The sequence below is a fragment of the Bubalus kerabau genome, chromosome 6, assembly GCF_029407905.1.
Source record: "Bubalus kerabau isolate K-KA32 ecotype Philippines breed swamp buffalo chromosome 6, PCC_UOA_SB_1v2, whole genome shotgun sequence".
NCBI lineage: Eukaryota > Metazoa > Chordata > Mammalia > Artiodactyla > Bovidae > Bubalus > Bubalus kerabau.
The window spans coordinates 35,090,056-35,114,190 of record NC_073629.1 but is presented as its reverse complement, the minus strand read 5'-3'; the positions used below and the strand labels follow the sequence as shown (position 1 = coordinate 35,114,190).

At 45.2% G+C, this 24,135-nt stretch overlaps 1 protein-coding gene across 1 annotated transcript; it reads left to right on the top strand.

The window, feature by feature from the left end:
* Positions 1 to 1,729: 1,729 nt before the first annotated feature.
* SARS1 (seryl-tRNA synthetase 1) lies at positions 1,730 to 21,207 on the top strand. Its single transcript, XM_055584865.1, has 11 exons — positions 1,730 to 1,989; positions 9,403 to 9,473; positions 12,604 to 12,684; positions 13,741 to 13,899; positions 14,872 to 15,015; positions 15,754 to 15,909; positions 18,539 to 18,760; positions 19,344 to 19,473; positions 19,742 to 19,899; positions 20,396 to 20,525; positions 20,827 to 21,207. The coding sequence occupies exons 1-11, from the start codon at positions 1,854 to 1,856 to the stop codon at positions 20,982 to 20,984; spliced, it is 1,545 nt and encodes a 514-aa protein (XP_055440840.1). The 5' UTR covers positions 1,730 to 1,853; the 3' UTR covers positions 20,985 to 21,207.
* Positions 21,208 to 24,135: the final 2,928 nt, after the last annotated feature.

The window sequence follows — 24,135 nt, the reverse complement described above, 5'->3', positions numbered from 1 at the left end:
AGAACCTAGGGGGCCAAACCCAGACAATGCGTTTCTCTAAGTCTCCCCCTGAGTCTCTACTAGTCAGCTCCACCACTGGTATTAGCCATGTCCTACACCTCAGAGTTGGCTTGGCAGAGCTTTGCTGGGGAGTAGAACAGTAGGCTGAAGTCCATGGGGTCGCTGAGAGTTGGACACGACTGATCCACTTCACTTTCACTTTTCACTTTCATGCATTGGAGAAGGAAATGGCAACCCACTCCAGTGTTCTTGCCTGGAGAATCCCAGGGATGGGTGAGCCTGGTGGGCTGCCATCTATGGGGTCACACAGAGTCGGACACGACTGAAGTGACTTAGCAGCAGCAGCAGCAGAACAGCAATGCCATACCCTCATGACAGGTGCACAAGCAAATGGCATAAGACCAAGGTCTTAGCACAGTTAGCTTTGGGGCACTGAGGGTGGGACTCTCAACTCTTGGTAAAGCGGGAAGGATGTGGAAAAGTATGTGTGCGTTTGTGCTGTCTTCAGTCATGTCTGACTCTTTGAGATCCTATGGACTGTAGCCTGCAAGGCTCCTCTGCCCATGGGATTCTCCAGGCAAGAATACTGAAGTGGGTTGCCATACCCTCCTCCGGAGATAGTCCAGACCCTTGGCAGGCGGGTTCTTTACCACTAGCGCCTCCTGGGAAGTCCAGGGAAGAGTATGCCCATTCCCAAACCCTTCAAATAAAGCTCTTGTTATCAGGGAGATTTTTGGATAATTTTGGCTCCAATCAGCAACCAGAATACTTCACTGTAAAGGCCTGAATGTTATAAAATTAAAATATGATGAAATCTTTGTTCTAGAAATTTTCACATAGATGCAAGACATGACTTCAATATCTTAAACTGCCTTCAAATCTCCTATTTTCCCCTTGAAAAAGTCTCTTCAAGTGTCTCTCTGAAAGACTTCAATCCCACTCCTCCTACCCCAAGATCTGAAGGGTTGCAAAAGAGACAGTTTGGTTTACTCAATAATCAGATTAAGAAAGGTATCCTAACTCATGCAGGAGAGGAGGAATTTTGAATTGAAGTAATCTGGGGATTAAAACATGTTGCCACTCTCTTGACTCAAGATGGAGAAAAGAGTAGAGGTTCAGAGAGAGGGTCCAGTCTTAGGACTTGTAAGTCTTAGAAGCTTGTAAGGTGGAAACTGGAATCTACTGGAGGCCCCAGCTTCCAAGCCAGTGATTATACTGACAGGCCTTGTCTTAAATATGCCCTTTAATACGAGGAGGAAACAGGCACTCATTTCTGTTCCATGGGACAATTAGAGCCCCTACAGAAGCAGGCAGGGCTGGAAAGAAAGCACTGCTGCTGCTGCTGCTGCTAAGTCGCTTCAGTCGTGTCCGACTCTGTGCGACCCCATAGACGGCAGCCCACCAGGCTCCCCCGTCCCTGGGATTCTCCAGGCAAGAACACTGGAGTGGGTTGCCATTTCCTTCTCCAATGCATGAAAGTGAAAAGTGAAAATGAAATCGCTCAGTCGTGTCCGACTCTTCGCGACCCCATGGACTGCAGCCTACCAGGCTCCTCTGTCCATGGGATTTTCCAGGCAAGAGTACTGGAACGGGGTGCCATTGAAAGAAAGCACAGGAGAACGTAAAACCCGCTCGTGGGCGGGACTTAAACACACCCAAGGAAGCCCACGCCCACCCATCCGCGGACCCGCCTCCGATACAGCAAATTCCCGTCCAGAGGTGGGGCGTCCCCACGCTTCCGCCGCGCCTGCGCAGGGAGGGCGGATCAGTGCGCGGGTGCAGTGCGGCGGTCACAGGCTGACTGCTGTGGGACGAACCTCAGTTTCCTTAGTGTTGTCCCGGGAGAAGGAACGATGGTGCTGGATCTGGATTTGTTTCGGGTGGATAAAGGGGGGGACCCAGCACTCATCCGAGAGTCGCAGGAGAAGCGCTTCAAGGACCCGGGACTGGTGGACCAGCTGGTGAAGGCAGACAGCGAGTGGCGACGATGTAAGTACCGGGACGCACGGAGTATCCCCGGACCCTATCCCCAACTTCATCTCTCGGATCTCCTGAACTTCCACCTTTCGTTAAGACTCCCTCCCAGGTTGCGATGGCTCCGAAGCGCTCTCTGTGCCCCTCAAAACGCATCAGGCATCCGGAAGTCGGATTATCCCCCTTTCCTCCTCCGCCGGCGCTGTGCCGCTTCCCTTCCCTGCCGGCTGAGTGCTGATCGCTACTTCTGAGTCTAGGAAAAGAGCTTGGCGCAGGCGCATCAAGAGCTGTCAAAAGTCTTCCGGCTGCAAGGGTAGCCAGAGGAAAGCCTGGTGGGGGGAGGTTTGGAGAGTTCCCCTTTCCGAACACTTGTCTTTGGTCGCCTTCTGTCTATTTCTCATCTTCAGCGAGGTCATAGTGATCTCTTTCTCTCTTGATAGAATCAAAGGTTTCAACCTGAGTCATACCTACAGCGCAGTAGGTTCACTCCGTCCATATTGGAAGCATTTGGGGACTGAGGAGGCCGCTCCTGGCTAAAAGCAGTGAACCCGGAGCCTTGGGGAAGGGCTCCCTCTCTACTGTGGGCAAACCTTTAAGAACCGAGAATAATCTTCCTTGGTAGATCAGACATGGGCATAGGGGTGTGGTGAAGCAAGGAAACGCTTGTAATTATTGAGGCTGTTTAGTTGTGATTTGTGAAAGTTTTCCGGGAAAGACATTGGTAGAGTTGGGCTAGAACCTGGCACTGGACCGGGCATCCTTCATGATGCTAAATAAAACCGTATAACCCTCTGCCTATCAATCTGCCTAGACTAGCCGGAGGAGTCACCAATTGGCCGGATACTGTCAAACACGTGATTTATTCTGTCTGATGCAATAGGTCTGCAACCAGCTAGAGAGCCAGGTTTATGACAGCTCACTGCATAGGCGGTCGCTGTCCAAAAATATGGTGGATTCTGTTAGGAAAGTTGATTTTCGTACATTTTAGTGTCACCCGTGTAGGGAAGGAGTTGAAGGAAGAGTTGGTAATATGAGGGTATTGGTTACCAGGAGAATATTAGTTTAGCTCAGGTATTCTGCAGATTCTGGTGGTTTGTTTGACTGTGAAATCCCACCACCTGAATCCATATGTGAAGTTTTGAGTTGCAATTGAATTAAATGGGGAGGTGGGGGGACTAGTTTGGACACTGTTTACTGAGTCAGATGTCAGAAGTATCAGATTTTATATCAGTCTAGCCATTGTAGGTCAGACGGTAAAGAATCTGCCTGTAATGCAGGAGACCCAAGTTGGATCCCTGGAGAAGGGAATGGCAACCCACTCCAGTATTCTTGCCTGGAGAATCCTGTGGACAGAGCACCCTGGCAGGCTACAGTCCATAGGGTCGCAAAGAGTTGGACATGACTGAGCGACTAACACTACCACTAGCCATTGTCCAGTTGCTGAATGACTTCAAATGTGTTGCCTAATCTCTTGGGTATAATGTACAGGTCTGTTGGAAGTTCTGTCTTGTACCTGAGGAGTGGGTATGTGGTGAGGGGATGGATTCTTCAGGGACAAGGTTGTGTTTTGGTCATCTGTGTGTCAGTACCCAGGATGTACGTAGACATATGTGTGTGCTAAGTCGCTTCTGTTGTGTCTGACCCTTTGGAACCCCATGAACTGTAGCCCACCAGGCTCCTCTGTCCATGGGATTCTCCAGGCAAGAATCCTGGAGTGAGTTGCCACACCCTTCTCCGGAGGATCTTCCTGATCCAGGGATCCAACTGGGGTCTCTTGTGTCTCCCGCATCGGCAGGCAGGTTCTTTACCTCTAGTGTCACCTGGGAAGCCCCTGCATATACATATAAGATATACGTATACAGATGTGTACATATAACCCCAGTACCCCCCCTGCATATACATACAAGATATACGTATACAGATGTGTACATATAATCCCAGTACCCCCCCTGCATATACATATAAGATATACATATACAGATGTGTACATATAATCCCAGTACCCCCCCCATATACATATAAGATATACATATACAGATGTGTACATATAATCCCAGTACCCCTCACTGTACCTGGTCCTTAGTAAGGACTTGACAAAGGTTTGTTGAAGTCTGTGTTCAGGGCACTTATCCATATGAAACGTAGTTCACGTAGTTTATTTTCTGCATATCTATTGATTTGATTCTTTTCTATTTGACGTCCCTAACCAATAGTCTCTATAGCTAAGGGAAGTTAATGATTTTTCCCATTTCTGGCTGCTTGAGGTTGACATTGAGGGATCTTGTTTCAAGATTATTTTACATCTGAACCTCTGATCAGAAATTAGGGTTCTTCTATCATTAACTGCAACAAGGAGTTGCAACCCAGAGCCACATTAAGAACTCAGATCATGTTCCCTGACTGAGGACACAGCAAGCTTCATAAGGCCCTCCATTACGACTATACCTATATGTCTGCCTGTAGACCTCCGAGGTCGAGGGCTCTGTGTAGAATATAAAGCTGCTATGACTTGGAGTCAGAGCACCATATTGGAGTTTACTACATCTCTTCTAACTTCAAGGATTTGAACTGTGATTTCTGCTTTTATTTCAGAGTAATATAATGAGGACACATTTGAGCATATAATAGGCATTTGTCTCGACTACTTTCAAAGTCACTAAATTTCCATGTATCTTGAAATCATCTGCCACTAACTGCAGGAATTATCAGTTGAAGTTGTTATTTCTCCTCAACCCTATTGCACTGCCTTAAACCAGGCCCTTACACTGGAGTAACTTTCTGTTTCCCTTTCACCCCAGTCTCTGTTCAGGCCCACACCTGGGACATGTGATCCATATACGATATTTCTGTTGTGGCATTTATGTTATTTTTTATATACAGCCTTTTAAAACTAGGAATGGAATTGCTAAGTCGTAGGGTAGGCACTCTACAATCTTGCCCTTGATACTGGCAGTCCTTTTAATTTTAACCATTCTGGTGGATATATAATGGTATTTTGTGGTTTTAATTTACATTTTCTTGATAACTAAAAATATTGAGCACTTTTTCATATAGTACATGTTAGCATTTGGACAGCCTGTTTTGGGAGGTATCTGTTCAAGCCAGTTGACTAGTTTTTATTTGAGTGTCTTTATTGTGTAGGAATTCTTTATTCTGTATACAAGATCTTGTAGATTACATACAATGCAGATATTGTCTCCCAATCTATGACTTGTCTTTTCACTTTCTTTTAATGAATAGAAATTCTTGATTTTAATAATGTCTAATTTATTGATTTTTTTCTTTTATAATTTGTGCTGCTTATGCTCTGTTTAGGAAATCTTTCCATATCCCAAAGTACTAAAAAGATTTTCCTTTTTTTTTTTTTTTTTCCCTAGAAGTTTTACCACTTTACATTTCACATTTAGGTAGATTTATCTCATTGATTTTGGTATATAATGTGAGATAGGGGTCAAAGCTCATTTTTTTATGTGGAAATCTAATTGCTCATGATAAAATGCAGCCAGGTAGGAAAAGAAGGGCACTTCCTTAATCTGATAGTAGATATTTATCAAAAATCCATAACTAACATTATTCTTAATTATGAAGTATTGAATACTTTACTCCTGAGGTGGGAAACAAGATGAGGATGTCTGTTGCCCTCACTTTTCATCAACATCATGTTAGAGGTTCTGAATAGTATGAAATAAGGCAAGAAAAAGAAAGAAAAGATTGGAATAGAAGTAAAACTGCCATCTGTCCTTATTTGTGGATGACTTGTTTGTATATGCAAAACTTGAACTACTAATATTAAATAAATTTAGCAAGATCACTATATACAATATATAGAATGAATAATGCTGTTTATATATACAGGGAACAATTAAAAAGCATCTGATACCTACAAGTATATTTAATTAATGATATTCAAGATCCTTACACTGAAAACTACAGAACATTTCTAGGAGAGATTAAAGATAATGAAGGAACATGCTATATTCATTGATTGAAACTTCTGCATTGTTACTGTTTTTTAATTGTCATATTTTCCTTTTATTTCCCAGCATCTTGTACAGTGTTTTCTTTTATATTCCCAACACTTAGCACAGGGCCTTGCCAATAAGTGGGATTAAATCATTAAAAAAAAAACTATAAGTAGATATAGATTTACAGAAAGTTACAAAAATAGTTGAAGAAATCCTTCACCGTTTGCCCCATTGTTAACATCTAATGTAACTGATACAATATCAAAACCGAGAACTTGACACTGCTACCATCCATAGACCTTATTCAGATTTCACCAGTTTTACATGTACTTGTTTGTGTGTGCCTGTAGTTCTGTGTGAATTTATTGTATGTGTAGATCTGTATAACCACTGACACACTCAAGATACACAACTGTTCCATCATCACAGAGATGCCTTTTGCTAGCATCCCTCTGTATTCCATTCCCTTCCCCTGCCCTGTCTAACCCCGACAACCCTTAATCTGTTCTCCGTCTCTGTAATCAGTGTGAATAAGTGGATGAGAAAATAGTTATATAGTTTGTACTGAAGTTAAGTTTAAATTTAGTTTAGGTAAAGTTTGGCACAACTTTAAAAGAATAGCCATGTCGAGGTGCTGTCTCATCTCTCTTGTTCAGTCACTCAGTCATATCCGACTCTTTGCAACCCATGGACTGCAGCACACCAGGCTTCCCTGTCCTTCACCATCTCCCGGAGCTTGCTCAAATTCATGTCCATTGAATCAGAGATGCCATTCAACCACTGCATCCTCTGTCGTCCCCTTCTCTCGCCTTCGGTCTTTCCCATCATCAAGGTCTTTTCTAATGAGTCGGCTCTTCGCATCAGGTGGCCAAAGTATTGGAGCTTCAATTTCAGCATCAGTCCTTCTAATGAATATTCAGAATTGATTTCCTTTAGGATTGACTGGTGTGATCTTCTTGTAGTCCAAGGGACTCTAAAGAGTCTTCTCCAACACAGTTTAGAAGCATCAATTCTTCAGCATTCAGCCTTGTTTATGGTCCAGCTTTCACATCCATTCATGACTACTGGAAAAACCATAGCTTTGACTATACGGACCTTTGTCAGCAAAGTAATGTCTCTGCTTTTTAATATACTGCCTAGGTTGATTATAGCTTTTCTTCCAAGGGGCAGGCGTCTTTTAACTTCGTGGCTGTAGTCACCATCTGTGGTGATTTTGAAGCCCAAGAAAATAGTCTGTCACTGTTTCCATTGTTTCCCCATCTATTTGTCATGAAGTGTAGGACCAGATGCCATGATCTTCGTTTTTTGAATGTTGAGTTTTAAGCCAGCTTTTTCATTCTCCTCTTTCACTTTCATCAAGAGGCTCTTTAGTTCCTCTTCACTTTCTGCCATAAGGGTGGTGTCATCTGCCTATCTGAGGTTATTGATATTTCTCCTGGCAATCTTGATTCCAGCTTGTGCTTCATCCAGCCTGGCGTTTCACATGATATACTCTGCATATAAGTTAGATAAGCAGGATGACAATATACAGCCTTGATGTACTTCTTTCCCAATTTTGAACCAGTCCATTGTCCCATGTCTGGTTCTAACTGTGGCTTCTTGACCTGCACACAGGTTCCTCGGGAGGCAGGTAAGGTGGTCTGGTATTCCCATCTCTTTAAGAATTTTCCAGTTTGTTGTGATTCACAGAGTCAAAGGCTTTGGCATAGTCAATAAAGCAGAAGTAGATGTTTTTCTGGAACTCTCTTGCTTTTTTGATGATCCAGCAGTTGCTGGTAATTTGATCTCTAGTTCCTCTGCCTTTTCTAAATCCACTTGACCATCTGGGAGCTCTTGGTTCACATACTGTTGCAGCCTGGCTTGGAGAATTTTGAGCATTACTTTGTTAGCATGTGAGATGAGTACAATTGTGCGGTAGTTTGAATGTTCTTTGGTATTGCCCTTCTTTGGGATTGGAATGAAAACTGATCTTTTCCAGTCCTGTGGGCACTGCTAAGTTTTCCATATTTGCTGGCATATTGAATGCAGCACTTTAGCAGCAGCATCTTTCAGGATTTGAAATAGCTCAGCTGGAATTCCATCACCATCACTTTGTTCATAATGATATATGCTATGTTATACTACGTAGTGATGTGTACTACCAAGGCCCACTTGACTTTGCACTCCAACGTGTCTGGCTCTAGGTGAGTGATCACACCATTGTGATTATCTGGGTCATGAAGATCTTTTTTGTATAGTTCTTCTGTGTATTCGTTCCATCTCTTCTGCTTCTGTTAGGTCCATACCCTTTCTGTCCTTTATTGAGCCCATCTTTGCAAGAAATGTTCCTTTGATATCTCTAGTTTTTATCTCTAGTCTTTCCCATTCTGTTGTTTTCCTCTATTTCTTTGCATTGTTCACTTAGGAAGGCTTTCTTATCTCTTCCTTGCTGTTGTCGGAACTCTGCATTCAGATGGATATATCTTAAGTTTTCTCCTTTCCCTTTCACTTCTCTTCTTATCTCAGCTATTTGTAAGGCCGTCTCTATCAGCCATTTTGCCTTTTTTGCATTTCTTTTTCTTTGGGATGATCTTGATCATTGCCTCCTATACAATGTCACAAACCTCCGTCCGTAGTTCTTCAGGCACTCTATCAGATCTAATCCCTTGAATCTATTTGTCACTTTCTCTGTGTAATCGTAAGGGGTTTGATTTAGGTCATCCCTGAATGGTCTAGTGGTTTTCCCTACTGTCTTCAATTTAAGTCTGAATTTGGCAATAAGGAGTTCATGATCTCATCTCTGGTCATCATTTTACCTGTCCAAAGCTAAAGGACATATTGTTGCTAAAACTTAGATTCAGGAGGTCCAACTTCTGCTAATCAGAGTTAGACTGATGAATTTCAATACCATGATGTTAATTTGGGCCAGAGCACCTATGCAGGCTGATTAATGCACAAAAGAAAACAAAATGTAAGAAATTGAATTCTTCTCAAGGCTGCCAGATGAGCATTGCATCAAAGCAAAGGAAGTTAACCATTTCTGGCATAGAGATGTAGCATCCAAGTTCTTGGGAATAGAAGCTTGACTGCCTTTTTTCTAGATCCTGGTGCATACCACATAGTTTTCCTTAAATGAATTTAAGATAATTGAACAGGTTATAGTTACATAAATAATTTTCAGGTTTCTCAGATTTGTTACTTTATTTACAGTGGTATCATCCAAGTATGATACTTTTTAATTTTAGTCCCAGAATGGCCTTTTCATGGTCACCAAATGCTGGGGAATCCTATTGTAATCACCAATATAAGCTGTCTACATTTGGGGCTAAAGCTCTCAGATTTCACAGCTTCACGAGGCACATCATTTAGTTCTGCCTGCAGTTCGGCCTTGGGCTGAGATCAGTCCAAAGGAACCATGATTACGAATGAGGTATGTTAATTATGTGCCTGTCTTTGCTACATTCTTGGGTTCTTTATTCTTCAGGCAGATTTCGGGCAGACAACTTGAACAAGCTGAAGAACCTATGCAGCAAGACAATTGGAGAGAAAATGAAGGTAAGAGAACCCAGTAAGTGACTGGAGAGCTTGAGCAGAGGTATTTAATCTTATTCTTAGTTAATACATAATTTCTAGCTTAGTGTTTAATTCTATGTGCTACTGGATTTCTTACCAAAGAGGGAAAGTTATTTTAAAAAGAAAGGGAAGAAGGCAGGAAGGGAACTAAGAGGCCTTTTCAAGAATCAGTGACTCCATCTGCTGTCTGCAAATATGTTTTAGTCCATTCTGGCTGCTGTAACAGAGTTCCACAGACTGGATGGCTTATAAACAACAGAAATTTATTTCTTACAGTTCTGGGGGCTGGAAATCCAAGATTAAGGCACCAGCAGATTGGCGAGAGCTCACTTCCGGGTTCATTGACAGTCTTCTTGCCGTGTCCTCATGGCAGAAGGAGCAATGGAGCTCTCTGGATTCTTTTTCATAAAGGCACTGATCCCATGATGTAATCACCTCTGGAAGACCCCATTTCCAAATACCGTCACATTAGGGATTGGGTTTCAACATGTGAATTTTGGAGGACACAGATATTCAGTCTGTTGTAAAATAAGATTCTTGCCACACAAGTCATTCATTGTCTCTTCTGTTCTTAATAATGTGCATTCCACCAGTAATCCCTTCCAGTGATTTCTTGAGCTCAACCTACAGTGCCAGAAAGGTTTTCCTGTGGTAGATTTCAGAGTCTTTATCCCAGTGTCGTCATACTCTTTAATTAAAAGAATACACTGATATTGAGTCCAAATCCTAGATTTTGATTTATGTGACTTCAAGCACGTTAACTTCTGAGCCTCAGTGTTCTTGTCTGTGAAATGGCAATTCTAACACTAACCTTTAGAATACAATTGTGAGAACTAAAACTTCTTAATACAGAAAACCTGGCACAATGCCTAGACCATGGTAGTTATTTAGCAATTGAGAGCAGCAATGGTTGGCAAGTAGTTACTGGCCTTTATCCAAGAAAAAATTCTTCCTGTCCTGAAGAATGTTAAATATCAGCTCAACTTTGTTTTGGCAACCAGATCAGTTCATATTTTTAATCTTTCTTCAAAAATATCGTTAGCTCTTTAATCATTTTTCATAAAACATGTTAAATGTAAGCCATAATCTGTCTTGTTTTTAAGTTGTAAACCTCTAAAATAAACCAAAAAATTATGAAATTTAGGAACCTGAACCAAGGAAGATGATAACAAAAAGATTCCCTTGGGATCCGACACTTTATCCTTCATGATATTCTGCAGCCTTTCTTTAACACTGTTTTGTTACACTTTCAAGCATGTGACAGGCTATAGAAATTGACATGGATGATAATGGTACAGTTTTCTTCCTGTGGTTAAACCCTTGACACTAAATCAGTTGAATGTCAGGGACACCAAACTAATGTTAATTTTCATATATACTTCTGCCTGAATGTTTGTGGGGGCATATATACAGATAGTGCCAACCAAGTATTTTTCTTAGCAAGAAGATGGGAGTATTTTCATTTGCATTAACATTCTTAGATCCCTAGCTGCTGGTCCTACAAGGAGTGTTCTCTCTCGCTGTCCATTGAAACAATACCAGCGGTGCTTTAATTTGTATAGCACCTGAAAGCAGTCAGAATCCTCTCACATACATCTCATTTTGGTTTTGATCTTTGCTGTAAACCTGGAGTGTAAGTAGTACATTTGTTAGCCCTATTGAAAGGGTAGGAAATACCTAAGATAGGTATTGGCTTAGGAAATATAGGAGCTTGTCTAAAATCATGCCATAAGTTAGTTTCAGAGCCAGAACTTGAACTCAGAACTTGAATTTGCTCCCCTGAGGGATTATCAGAGAGCAAGAGGGCCTCAGCTATCTTAGCTACCAAATGGAACATCTTGAACATCTTGAGGTTTAGGCCATTTTTTTTTCTACCTTGGTGGTCTATGCTTGTTCTTATCAAGACTCATATTCTGATACTGTCAGACTTTTCAAAATTTAAAGATGATTTTTCTTGAATCACTGAAGGGTGTGAGTTGGGTTTTGATCGAATCCTGACTTCTCACTTTGGTGTATGGAATGTCTAATGAAAGTGAAAAGTGAAAACCGCTCAGTTCAGTTCAGTCGCTCAGTTGTGTCTGACTCTTTGCGACCCCATGGACATCATGCTTCCCTGTCCATCACCAACTCCTGGAGCCTACTCAAACCATAGCCCATCAGGCTCCTCTGTCCATGTAATTCTCCAGGCAGGAATGGGTTGCCATTCCCTTTTCCAGGGGATATTTCTGACCCAGGAATCAAAACTGGGTCTCCTGTATTCTTTACTGTCTGAGCCACCACAGAAGCCTAAATCTTTAGAAAAACATGATTTCTGTATATTGTTTTTACTTACAAAGCAGACCCTAATTCTTCTCAACTTATTTTTACATGTGTTTTCCTGAGGTCTTACAGGTCTTGTTATAATGGGCTTTGATAATATTCTTTATCTCCATTTAATTTAGGAAGAATTTGACTCTTCAAATTATCTTCTCCTTAGCTCTGGGTAAAGTTTAAAAATGATGATTTGATAGAATATTGTGAAGAAGGGTGAGGAGAGAAATCAGAAGGGAAAAATATCTAGTCATGGGTACACCCTTGCCGTTTTCCTAAGGCACATTGATTGCTCTAAACTTAGTTTTGAATTCTGTGGCTTTTTTCCTCAAAAACCATGTTTCTTTGGCTTCCTGATACATCATCATCCCATCCATTTTTATCCTGAGCCTCAGGCCTAAGGGCTGGGTTTGTTCTCAGCAGGTAGACGGGGATTCACAAATTGATACAGAGGCATCTGCCCACCGCTGGCTCCTGACCAGCACTGAGCATTTTCACATGATCCTGGGACCGTAACACTCTGTGTCCATGTCAGACATTTTCTTCTCGAGTTCCTGATACTGTCAACACTCTGACCCTGATAGGTTAAACCATCTGTCCAGGATCAGAAAGCTAGGAAGTGGCGGGATGAGGACTTGAAATCTTGACTTCTAATTTACTGATGTTTCTCCCATCTGTTGCCTCTTTTAGAGACTCTAGGTTATGTAGAATTCTGTGATTAGTTTATATGATGCATTAGTGTGGTGTGCACTTATAAAACTATGTCAGAAATGTTCTAATTAATTTTTTTCCTTTCCCATAGAAAAAAGAGCCAGTGGGAAATGATGAGTCCATTCCAGAAGATGTATTAAATCTCGATGACCTCACTGCAGACACTTTAACTGTAAGTTATCGTCCTTTCCCGGGCTGGGATTGTGTTCTTTTATCTTAACTTTGTTCCTGGACGAGCAAGTCCTGACACTATGCTTCATCCAGCATTGCTGCATTCTTGAATTTCTGGAGCTGGGCTGTAGCCTCATCTACCCAATCTTGATACTTGAGTGTTAGAGATGAGACAGGTGGAGTGGAAAAGTCAATATTAAGAAGACAAAAAAAAAGAGCAGAAAGAGAAGAAAACAGGAGCTGAATTATGTTTGATCTATATAACTCCATTTCCACAGAGTCAGGAATTTTTCAATTTATTGTAATTCAGTATATATTCACTACACTGGGCCTAAAGCAGTACTTTTCAAGTTTTTAATCACTGAACACAAAACCTGCAACACAGAAGCGTGACAAGAGCGTAAACACAAAAAAGCAAAGTCGCTGTGCTTAAAGGGCTCACTTGGGGTGCTATTCCTGACCTGCCCTACCTGCTAAGGGTCTCCCCAAGAAATCAGAGTACACTTTGAACCCCCTGCAATAAGGAATACAAAATACGTTTAAGAGAAGTTCTCTTGCTTCTAATAAATTTGCACTTTTTCCAGAGAGCAATTAAATGTGTAGTATGCTGGTTTAATCAGAACACTGAGAGGTGCCCTCAGAAAATGCATGGCTCTCCTTGTTGTGTGGCAGAAACTAACACAGCGATATAAAGTGGTCATCCTCCAATTAAAAATAATAAAACTTAAAGAAAAAGTACAAGTTAAGGGAAAGAGCTGTTAAAGAGTTATGGTATTAACACTCCTGAGATACACGGGAATAAGAGGAGGGGCTGGAATTTATCCATCTCTGCCTCAGGCACCCTGAAAGAAAATGCCAGGGGGTTTGTCAGGCAAGACTATATATATCCGTGTGTGAGATGACTCTCAGTTCTTTGAAAGCCTCCAGTGTCAGTTTTGAAAATGCTATCACAGGACTTGTCACTGGAGCGCAACAGGGTTGAGGCAACAGAATTTGTTCCCTACCTGGTCCTTGACTTACTGTGGCCTGGGGCGGGCTTGGCCTTGTTCACCTACAGAACCTGAAAGTCTCACAGATCAAAAAAGTCCGCCTCCTCATCGACGAAGCCATCCTGAAGTGTGACGCCGAGCGGATGAAACTGGAAGCTGAGCGGTTTGAGAACCTTCGGGAGATCGGGAACCTCCTGCACCCGTCGGTGCCCATCAGCAATGACGAGGTAGGTGGCAGCGCCACAGCTAGCCGCCGCCTTGTGTCGCCCCTCTCCGCTGGGAAAGGGGGCGGGGTGGGAGGGGGACAGTGAAAGCTGGCACTCTCGGTCTAAGAAAAGCAGGCTCTTTGTGTGTTTGCTCTGCCCACCAATTGAGAACTGTGAAAGAGTCAGATCCCCGCCTGATTGGGAAATAGCAGAGACAGCAGGTAGGTGGAGACTCCTGGCACGGAAACCTCTCCTCAATCAGGCTGCTGCCCCATCCACTGCGTGTTGCCTCTGGTAGCAGCTCGCCTTGTGGGAGGGATCTGCAGAATCAACCTCACCCCTCACCCACACCCTGCTGGGAAGCCGCAGGTTGAAGGGAAATCTGCATGATAAAAGTTTCCTGCTGAGTGGGAGCTTCCCCAGCACAAAGCGGCTCAGAGCCCAGCCTTTGTTCCCTGACACCCCAGCCGTGGCAGGGCCCATCTGTGCCTCTTTCATTCATTCCCTGGAGAACTGAACATTAAACTCTTTGAGGGCTGGGGTGGCAGACTCTGGAGGTCAGAGCCCTGAGCCCGCCCTCATGTGGCCCCAGGACCAAGGAGAGCCTGGAAAAAAAGAACCCTACATTCTCCTCTGTACCCCAGGCAATGAGGATTGTCCAGGAGAGGGTTTTCCCTATATAGGATTTTCCAGGAGTCATTTGAAAGGGTTAAAAAAAAGAGAGAATACTACAGATCTTTTGGAAAATCATGATTTCAGTTCCATGGCTAGAATTGCTTCTAGGAATTTATAAATTATTATTTTTCTGTTGAAGGCAAATTCTGTAGCGAATTCCCTTTTCTAGTCCCTGTATACAAGGGCCAAAACCTAGTGTTTGAGTTAAGCAGAGACATCACAGAGCCCTGGGTTGTTCTTGGAGATTAGGGTTTGGAAAAATGGAGGCTGTAGACTTAAGAGCTCACGCATCTCTCTCTCCTGGTCTTGCTTCCTTAGGATGCCGACAACAAAGTAGAGAGGATTTGGGGTGACTGTACGGTCAGAAAGAAGTACTCTCACGTGGACCTGGTGGTGATGGTAGATGGCTTTGAAGGCGAAAAGGGGGCCGTGGTGGCTGGGAGTCGAGGGTACTTCCTGAAGGTAAGAGTGAGAGGTTGGTTATAAAGGTTGGTTATAACCAGTGGGGTCGGTTACAAAGAAAGAACTGCAAAAAAGAAGTGCAGAAAACGTAACACACTTAAAAAGGCCAAATATCTGCCTTTCTATCACAAACTTACTGGCAATTAGATGCAATTCTCTTTCTAAAGCAGGAGTGTGCTTATCAGCATTCCCTGGAACAAAAGCCACTAAGTGATCCTCCATAATGAATATATGTTTTGTTGACTGAATTAGAACAGTCTCTGCCTTTAAGGAGCTCAGTGTAATTGGACAGTCAGACAAGGAGCATAAGTGCTGTGCCCAGGGTGCGGTGGGAATGGATGGGCAGAGGCAGCAAACCCAGATCAGCTGGGACAGAGGGAAGATGCCTTCAGGAAAGCCTTCCAAAAAGGACATGGTAAAGTCATTTTGAAAATACTGTCCATGTAGGTTTGTTGTGCATTTACAAATAAGTCCAGTGTTTGAAGACTTCGCACAAGGAAACTCTCCCATGTACCTTGGGTGCATAATCCTTTTCCTTTGATTTGTATCTTAGAGGGAATGCTTTTCAGATGCTATGCTGAGCTCTGGTGTTAAGAAAGAGTCTCTAGAGTCGGTTGTTGGATCTGCGGTCTTTGCGGCCTCCCGTGTGCCCCCAGTTGCCTCTGGGTGAAAACACTAGCAGATGGATGTGATGGTGGCAGAACCCAGTCACACGGTGCTGTGTCTCTGCTCCCTCAGGGGGTCCTGGTGTTCCTGGAGCAAGCACTCATCCAGTTTGCCCTTCGGACCTTGGCAAGTCGGGGCTACACTCCCATTTATACCCCCTTCTTCATGAGGAAGGAGGTCATGCAGGAAGTGGCACAGCTCAGCCAGTTTGATGAAGAACTTTATAAGGTGAGTAGCCTGTGGCAGTGGAGCAGAATCTCCTTAAGGTTAGAAGTTTAATTTCGAAGACGCAGCACTGCTCTCCAGCAAGACTTCCTTGGAGGACAGAAATGTTATATATAGCGGCTGTTGAGCACTTTGGTGGCTAGTGCGACTGAGGAAGTAAAATTTTAATCTTAATGTAAATGACCACATGTGACTAGGGGCTACCATTTGGACAGTGCAGATGTAAAGCCTATTTTTTCTTTCCCTACATGGCTTATGTGATGCACTGAAATTGATCTTTAGCACTGTGAGCTTAGAAAAGAAGCTCATAGATTATTATTAAGCTTGGACGTCAGGAACTTGCTAAAGTTGCTGATCTACCCACTCCTGACCCCAGACAGGAAGCTTCCACGGGGGAGATATACTTTCCTTTGGATGGATGTAGCTTCCAGTTTATGGCACTTTCTCAACCATGAAGCATCTCAGGGTGAGCCAGAGGATTTGAGTTGAGGTACAGAAGGTCATTCTGAATCAGTCAGCTTTAACATCTGCCATCGCTCCCATCCGTGCCAGAATTTCTGGTGTCTCTACTAATGGCTACCCATCACAGCTGAGTTCACTGCTCACTTGTCCCTCTCCCTCAACACCGTTCCATCAGGGGTGGAGGGTTGTGAGAGGGACTGTGTTCCTATTGGCTATTTCCTTCTTAAATCCATGTAGGAAGTAGTTAGACAAATGCTCCTGGCCTCATCTGATTTATCTATTGAGAGAGATAAGTTTACTACTCAGGACCTTCTTCCCACTAGGTCCTGTTGTTGAGTTCAGAGTTATGTTTTCATTCAAGATGCCATGGGAAACAAAATGCTCTCTCTAAACATTAATACAACCTTCGGGCCCTCTTCTTCTTCCTTTTAATGAGAGGAACATGTGTATTATCAGATGGGACCTCTTTTTATCTTTTCTCTCTTTTTTTCCCTCCCATCTCAACCCCCAAGATTGGATGAGTGATCACTGACAGAACTTTAGAAGTAGATGCCCTGCAGGTAACACCAGGGAGAAGCTTATATGAAGGATTATGAGAAATATTACCTAGCAGGTGCTCCCTGTGTTCCCTGCATTCTCTGTCTGTTATCCGGATGCTTCTTGGATCCATAGGCAGGGAGAATCACAGATCTCCATATAGAGGAATTTGGGCTGGCACTTCTTAGCTCATAACCTCAGTTCGTTAATTCTCTAGAGCAGTGCTGGCCAACAGAACTCTCTGTAGTAGTAGAAATGTTCTCTGTTTCTGTCTTATCCAGTGTGGCAGCCACCAGCCACAAGTGGCTGTTGAACACTTGAAATGGGGCTCATGTAAACCCAGGAATTAATTTTTAATTTAAATAGCCATATGTGGCTACTGGCTGTACCATATTAGACCACAAGCTCTATTGTTTTTATGTTGCCTATGAACAGCCTCACATGGGGGTTAAGTCCCCGCTGTTAGTTAGCAAGGTCGTTTCCCAGATTTCCAAACGCTGGCCCAGGAGAAGTTTGCTCTCCTCTTTTTTTTTTTTTAAATTTTTAATTAAATACCACATGACAAAATTTGTAAGTGGTGGTGGGAAATCGTCTTCTTTCCCATTACCTCATACAGTTGTCATTTTTAACATTCTTTTGGTGCCTTTTTTCATACATATATTTTCTCATACTTCTATTCACACTGTATAGATTGTCTTTTTACTTCACATTGTATCAGAAGCGTTTTTCAGTGTAACTGCATGGTCTTCATAACCATCACTTCTTAATGGTTACATAATATTACATGGCATGGATATAGGCTACCCAACTCTTCCCCTGTTGAATATTTACGGGGCTTCTGGGCTTCCCTGGTGGCTCACTGGTAAAGAACCCCCCTGCCAATACAGGGGCCAAGGGTTCAATCCTTGGGTTGGAAAGCTCCCCTGGAGTAGGAAATGCATATTTATGGGGCTTCCTTTTTTTGCTATCAGTAAGTTACAGTGAACTCTGTTCTGTATAGCTTTTTTTTCTCTTTTGCATTACTTTCTTCAGCTAAGTACCAAAGTGATTCTTCAAGGATTATAACCCTAGATTAACCCACAAGTATCAAGAGAGCAGAGACTATCTCCTTTTGCCCAGCATTGGCAAAAAGAATTTGGCTTTTACTAAATGCCTCACAAACATTTGTCAAGTGGATTAATTCATTTGCTACCAGCTCAGGTTTTATTGCATACCTGCCATCATTGGCCATTATACATCGTTTATAAGTGTTTCATTTATTAGGTAAAGTAAAAACAATATCACAGGGAATTCCCTGGTGGTCCGTTGATTAGGGCTCCATGCTTCCACTGCAGGGGGGCATGGGTATGATCCCTGGTTGGGGAACTGAGATTTCACATGTCACATGTTGCACCCAAGAGAAGAACATAGTATCAGAATATTTTTTCTTCTTTTTGCATTACTTGATCTCTAGTAGGGACCCCATTTTGTACTGACCTGTTCACTCCCTTATCTTTTTAGCATCTCCTGCTCACCCTCTGGCAGAGATTGAGGAAAATTCATCCTCCCATCACGCAGATCTTTGTGGCTTCTTGCTTGAACTGAGGTTCTCCTCCCTCAGTCTTAACTAGTAAACATTACCCTCCTCCCACAGGTGATTGGCAAAGGCAGTGAAAAGTCTGATGATAACTCCTATGAGGAGAAATATCTGATTGCTACCTCTGAACAACCCATTGCTGCTCTCCACCGGGACGAGTGGCTTCGGCCAGAGGACTTGCCAATCAAGTATGCCGGCCTGTCCACCTGCTTTCGCCAGGAGGTGGGCTCCCATGGCCGTGACACCCGTGGCATCTTTAGAGTCCATCAGTTTGAGAAGGTGAGTAGACAGGTCAGGGCAAGGAATGGGACTCTTCTGTCTGTCTCTCCAGGGTGGTTAGTGGAGAAACAAAATCTGTCGTTCAGCCCCATCCCAGCTCCAGTCTTTTCTCTCGTTGCCCCCATCTGTGTTTGTAGGGAAGAGGCTGAGAATCGCATAGTGGAGAGGCTGGAAGACAGACTCAGGAACCAGGCGGCCTGAGTCCAGAGGCACACTCCACCACTTACTGCTGTGTAACCTTGAACTAGCTGCTTAAACTCTCTGTGCTGTATCCCTCCTCTGTAAAAGGAGGACAATCGTAGTACTGCCTCATTGGGCTACTGTGAGGATGAAACCAGTTATCACATGGCAAGTACTTAGAGCAGTACCCGGCACATTTGTGGGGCACTGTCGACACCGGCAGCCGTTCTTGCTGCAGCCCCAGCCAGCCCAGCGCAGCCCCTGTCGCTCACTGGGGGCCCCAGCCCCGCCTGACTCCCAGTGGAGTAGGAATAGGTCTTTGTTGCAAGGATAGCTCCCGCCTCAGCGTTCAGCTTATTCACCCCACCCCATCGTCCCTGTCTCCTCGGGTCTGTCCTTGCAGATAGAGCAGTTTGTCTACTCCTCGCCACACGACAACAAGTCCTGGGAGATGTTTGAGGAGATGATCGCAACCGCGGAGGAGTTCTACCAGTCTCTGGGGATCCCTTACCACATCGTGAATATCGTCTCAGGTATCTGCCTCCCTCTCCTGCATCCCACAGACACCACCCAGGCCAGTGGGGCTGCCCCACAAAGAAATAGCCCACAATCCAGTTAATTGCCCATGTTAATTAAAATATCACACTCTTCTCCCTTGGGAGCTTTTGGTGATAAGAATATCTGGGCATGATTTTTCCTCTGGGGATAGGATGTGAATTCAAGAATTCTTCAGGCTTGCCAAAGGTTTGCCTTCTGAAATAGCATCCTTCCTTCATGAATTCTAGGGGTTTTTCCTTACAGGTTCTTTGAATCATGCTGCCAGTAAGAAGCTTGACCTGGAGGCCTGGTTTCCGGGCTCAGGGGCCTTCCGTGAGTTAGTTTCCTGTTCTAACTGCACAGACTATCAGGCTCGCCGGCTCCGAATCCGATATGGGCAGACCAAGAAGATGATGGACAAGGTTAGATGGTCTCTGAGGAGGCAGGCGGTGGGGCCTTTTAGCACAGAGTGGAACCACCTTATTTTGGCCTCTGGGGGACATAATGTCCCAGCGTCATGGGGAAACCTGAGCTGCTCACTCTAGGCCAAAGAAGGAATCTGAAAATGACTTGCACTGAATCAGGACTGAGTCCTTCTAGATGGAAACCTGAATCTAGCTCTGTTCTACAAGATAATTCTAGTTTTTTCTCCTCTTGGTTTTGTTCTCTGTAACTCCAGATAGAGATATCCCCATTTGTCTACACAGAACAAGGTGGAGGCAAGGTCTTCCTTCTCGTGCAAGAAGGTCTGGGTTGTAGGCTTATCTTTCCAAACCCAGTTTTCAGGCCCTCATCTTTTCCAGGTCAGGGGCTTGCAAGGGGTTGAAAGAAGGAGGCCATTGGGTAGTCTGTTCCTTCCCTCAGAGGGTCAGCAAGTCTTGGGTATAACTGCTCCATCTGGGGACCATCTCCTCACAGGTGGAGTTTGTCCACATGCTCAATGCCACCATGTGCGCCACAACCCGCACCATCTGTGCCATCCTGGAGAACTACCAGACAGAGAAGGGCATCCTCGTGCCTGAGAAATTGAAGGAATTCATGCCGCCAGGTGAGGCTCCCTGTCTTCCTCCTCTTGTGCATCTTCCCGCTCCTGCACCAAGTTTTCTTGATGATTCACGGGCCCCCAAACTCTGCCTTGTCCTCTGGTGCCAGGCACTGCAAGGGGCATGGTTGAAAAGTAGCCAGTACAGGTATGTTAGTCTGTTTAAATGCAGCTAAAATTCAGGCTGCAAAAAGAAAGGAACAGAGGAAAGCGGTGCCCACTGTTGTCTCGTGGAACTTTCCCCAGAGGTCCCTGGGCTTTGACCCTTGAGGAATGGCAGGTTATCGGGTTGACGCTTCCCTTTCAGGTCTCCAAGAACTGATCCCCTTTGTGAAGGCTGCGCCCATCGACCAGGAGCCCTCCAAGAAGCAGAAGAAGCAGCATGAGGGCAACAAGAAGAAAGAGGCAGCGAGAGATGTTGCCCTGGAGAGCCAGCTGCAGAACATGGAGGTCACCGATGCCTGAACATTCCTTTGTCCCCTCCACCAGGCTTCCACTGCCACCAGGTGCAATCTCAGAGCCTGCCCAAGGCAGGGAGCCAAGCACGCATGCATCGCCCACCGCACCTGACTGCATTACTCAAAGGGAACCATCTGCCACATACAGTGCAATGTTCTCTTTTCTCATTTGGGCATAGGGTTCATCACCAGCGACTGATGAAACCATGTAATAAAGCATCTCTGAGGGAGGCCAGGACTCTTCCTCAGTCTTCTGCCCAGGGTTTGAACCCTGTCTCTGACAGTTCCCCCTGGAACCATATTCACTTCTGCTTGTCCTGCTATATATAAGGTTGTCCATGTAGCAGAGAGCCTTTGAGGAGGTAGGGGAAGGCAGGAATAGCTTTCGTAAAGGCTCAAGGGGAAAGTGAAAGCTTTGAGTCTTAGACACACAGGCTTGCAGGGCAAGGGCAAGACCCTCCTTTGTAAATGCGCTACTGCTTTGTTAAAGCAGTTAGGTAGGACCAGCTTAGAGACCTGAGTTGATATAAAAAGCTGCATAGCACATCTGTTCCCTGGGAAGGGCTTCACAGAGAGAGAGGGAGGTGGCGAGACATCACAGTGGATGAGACTATATTTAATCTCAAAAAAGCCCTTAGATTCAACACACATGGAACAGGGAGGGCCTTATTCACAGGTGCCTTTCTCCACTCATCCCCAAATGGGAGACTAACTGCCTGACAGCTTGTTGCTACAGCTCTAGAGAATCGATAGAGCCCACAGGATGGGGCTAGTGGGAACAACATTGTATTCCTTTCTCTGGAGCTTCCACCATTGGCGTAATGGCCAGTTCACCCTTTCCCTTGGGGAGGATGCTGTTTAGGCTCTTAATTTACCTGCTGCCTTTCATCTGCAATCTACAAACACTTTACTTTAATAACACCTTCTGTTAGTTTAGTGCTTCTCCCCTAGGAGCCTAAAGTACCTCCTGTAGATGATCTCTTTTATCTCTGTGGCAGTCCCAGACAGGAGGGTGGGGACGTGATTATATCTCTCCCATCACAGGGATGACAGTACAAGGTGGGTAGGGGAGATGAGAAAACGGCCTCCTGGAAGCCAGGAGTCCTGACTCCTCAGCAGGGGTTGATGCTTGCTGCGTTTCTTCAGCAGGATGAGAACAGGACTCTGGCCTGCCACGTGGGAGCTTTATTTCATTTTCCCTAGTCCCTAAGCAGCAACTTCCCCGGGCCTGCTGGAGCTTGCTTAGCACCCAGGAAAGAGGCCATGTGCTTGCTTTTCCACTGGGGGCTTGGGCTGATCCTGTGGATCTTGCTGCTGGGAAACCCCATCAAGACTGGGGCACCTGAAAGGGTGACCACAATGGCCCTCTTAGCACAGGCAGGCTCACAGCCTGCCTCTACTCTAACCATGCCCCCACTTGGACAAAGCCAGGGCAAGAGAACAAAAGAGCAAGCTGCTCCCATGTACTTGGAAGGACGAGATATTCACATTCCTGTAGCCTCAACTATTTGATTTGAAGAAAGGCAGTTTACACAGTGAGCAGAAGGCCGGTTTTGGTCACCACCACACACCGCTCTTGCTTGTTTGAAAAGCTCATTGTACTTTGGGGTTAGAGGCTCCAGTGGTCCTGAACACCCCCGCCTAGCCTTAGAGGTCACTGTAGCTTCCTCTTTTCCCCACTCCCACCTTCCTGGCTGCTGGTGCCAGAAACTTTCCACCAAGAGGCACCACTTTGCTCTGTGGCCCTGAAAGCATTCTGGGAGGGCCGAAGCTGGGGCTCTGAGCCCCTGGGGGCCCAGGCCCAGCTCCTGCATCACACCCCCTGGCCCCTAGCCAACCTACTTTCTTACCTGACTAGTTTTCTGGACTTGGTTGCCCATGAGGCCTAGACCCCCTGCCCAGCCTTCCCTACCTGCCCTGCGGCTGAGCAGTGTGTGGGCTGGTGTGGGAGCCTGCCTAGTGAGTGGAGGCCTGGAAAACAGGTGCTGTGTAGACCAACTGCTCTGTTAGCTCAAAGTGTAAACAACCCTCTTCTTCCTGAAGCCACAGGACAAAAAAGTAGTCATTGTGAAGGAAAGGACGATCCCGTGGCTGAGGTCCCTCCCCAAGGGGTCGAGAACACGCAAGCAGGAGACATACATAGGCACACATACCCATGTGCTGCCCTGTGCCAGGTGCAATAAGGAGCAAGGATTACAGAAAGAATGCAACACAGTCCTTGCTCTCAAGGAACTCCCAGTCCTTGGGAAAGGTGTGGCTTACCTTCTTCCAGCGAGCTGAACACCAAGCTCCTTCCCTCCCCGGAGCGGTGGGATGGGGCTGATGTAAGTCTTGTTTAGGACAGGCCAGCCAGCCTGCAAGCTGAGGGCTGGGAGTGGGCCCAGATAACCTCGACTCCACCCTGACTGTTGCCTCCGCAACCCACGGCTGATGCCCTCATCCCTGGCACCTTGACCTGCCCCATCTCCAACCTAAGCTACCCAGGTTACCTCAGCAAACCCCCACAGGCATAGGGGAATGAGTCAGAGCTCTGGGTCTCTCATCAACCCTTGGTTCCCACACCCAGGAACCCAGGGACCAAGATGCAGGTTGGGTGCTTCAGTTGAAAGAGGAGTCACCATGCTTCTCTAACAAGAGAAAGACAACTAGAAGCCAGACCTCCAGAGAGAAAATTTTATTTAAAGAGTTAGGCAGTTGTGAGGCCAATAGACCAGGCTGCTTGCCCTGAACTCAGTCTGCTGGGAAGGTCACTTTATCGGCCAAACAAGGTCAGTGAAGAAAACGCTCCTGGGTACTGACACTTGGCTTGTGACGGGTCCTGCTTTTCCTTTCCTGAAGCGGTTCCTTTACCCAGGGTCTTGAGAACGGCCCTCCCCGCCACCTCCCCATACCTCCCACTGGGGGCCTGGGGTGGCCCTGGCTGCACTCCCAGGGTGAGTCTGGCAGAGCTGGGACAGGCCCCAGAGAAATGTACTGCAAGTCAGAGCCTGTGCCAGGATGAGGGGGCCTGCCCACTCTTCAGTCACCTCCCAGCAAGGGGTTCCCCCAAAGCTCCTCCCAGATATGCACAAAAGGGGGCGCTACCCTGTGTCTCCAGTGGGGGCGGTCCTAGTGGTGCTGAGACGGCAGCCTCTGACGTTGCCCTTTTAAGAGCTCAC

Bases quoted from the DNA above. Each gene is read 5' to 3' on its own strand.
- SARS1 (XM_055584865.1), top strand. From the start codon at position 1,854: ATGGTGCTGGATCTGGATTTGTTTCGGGTGGATAAAGGGGGGGACCCA. The intron at 12,685-13,740 runs GTAAGTTATCGT...GTTCACCTACAG, and splicing joins TCACTGCAGACACTTTAACT to AACCTGAAAGTCTCACAGAT. The intron at 13,900-14,871 runs GTAGGTGGCAGC...TTGCTTCCTTAG, and splicing joins TGCCCATCAGCAATGACGAG to GATGCCGACAACAAAGTAGA.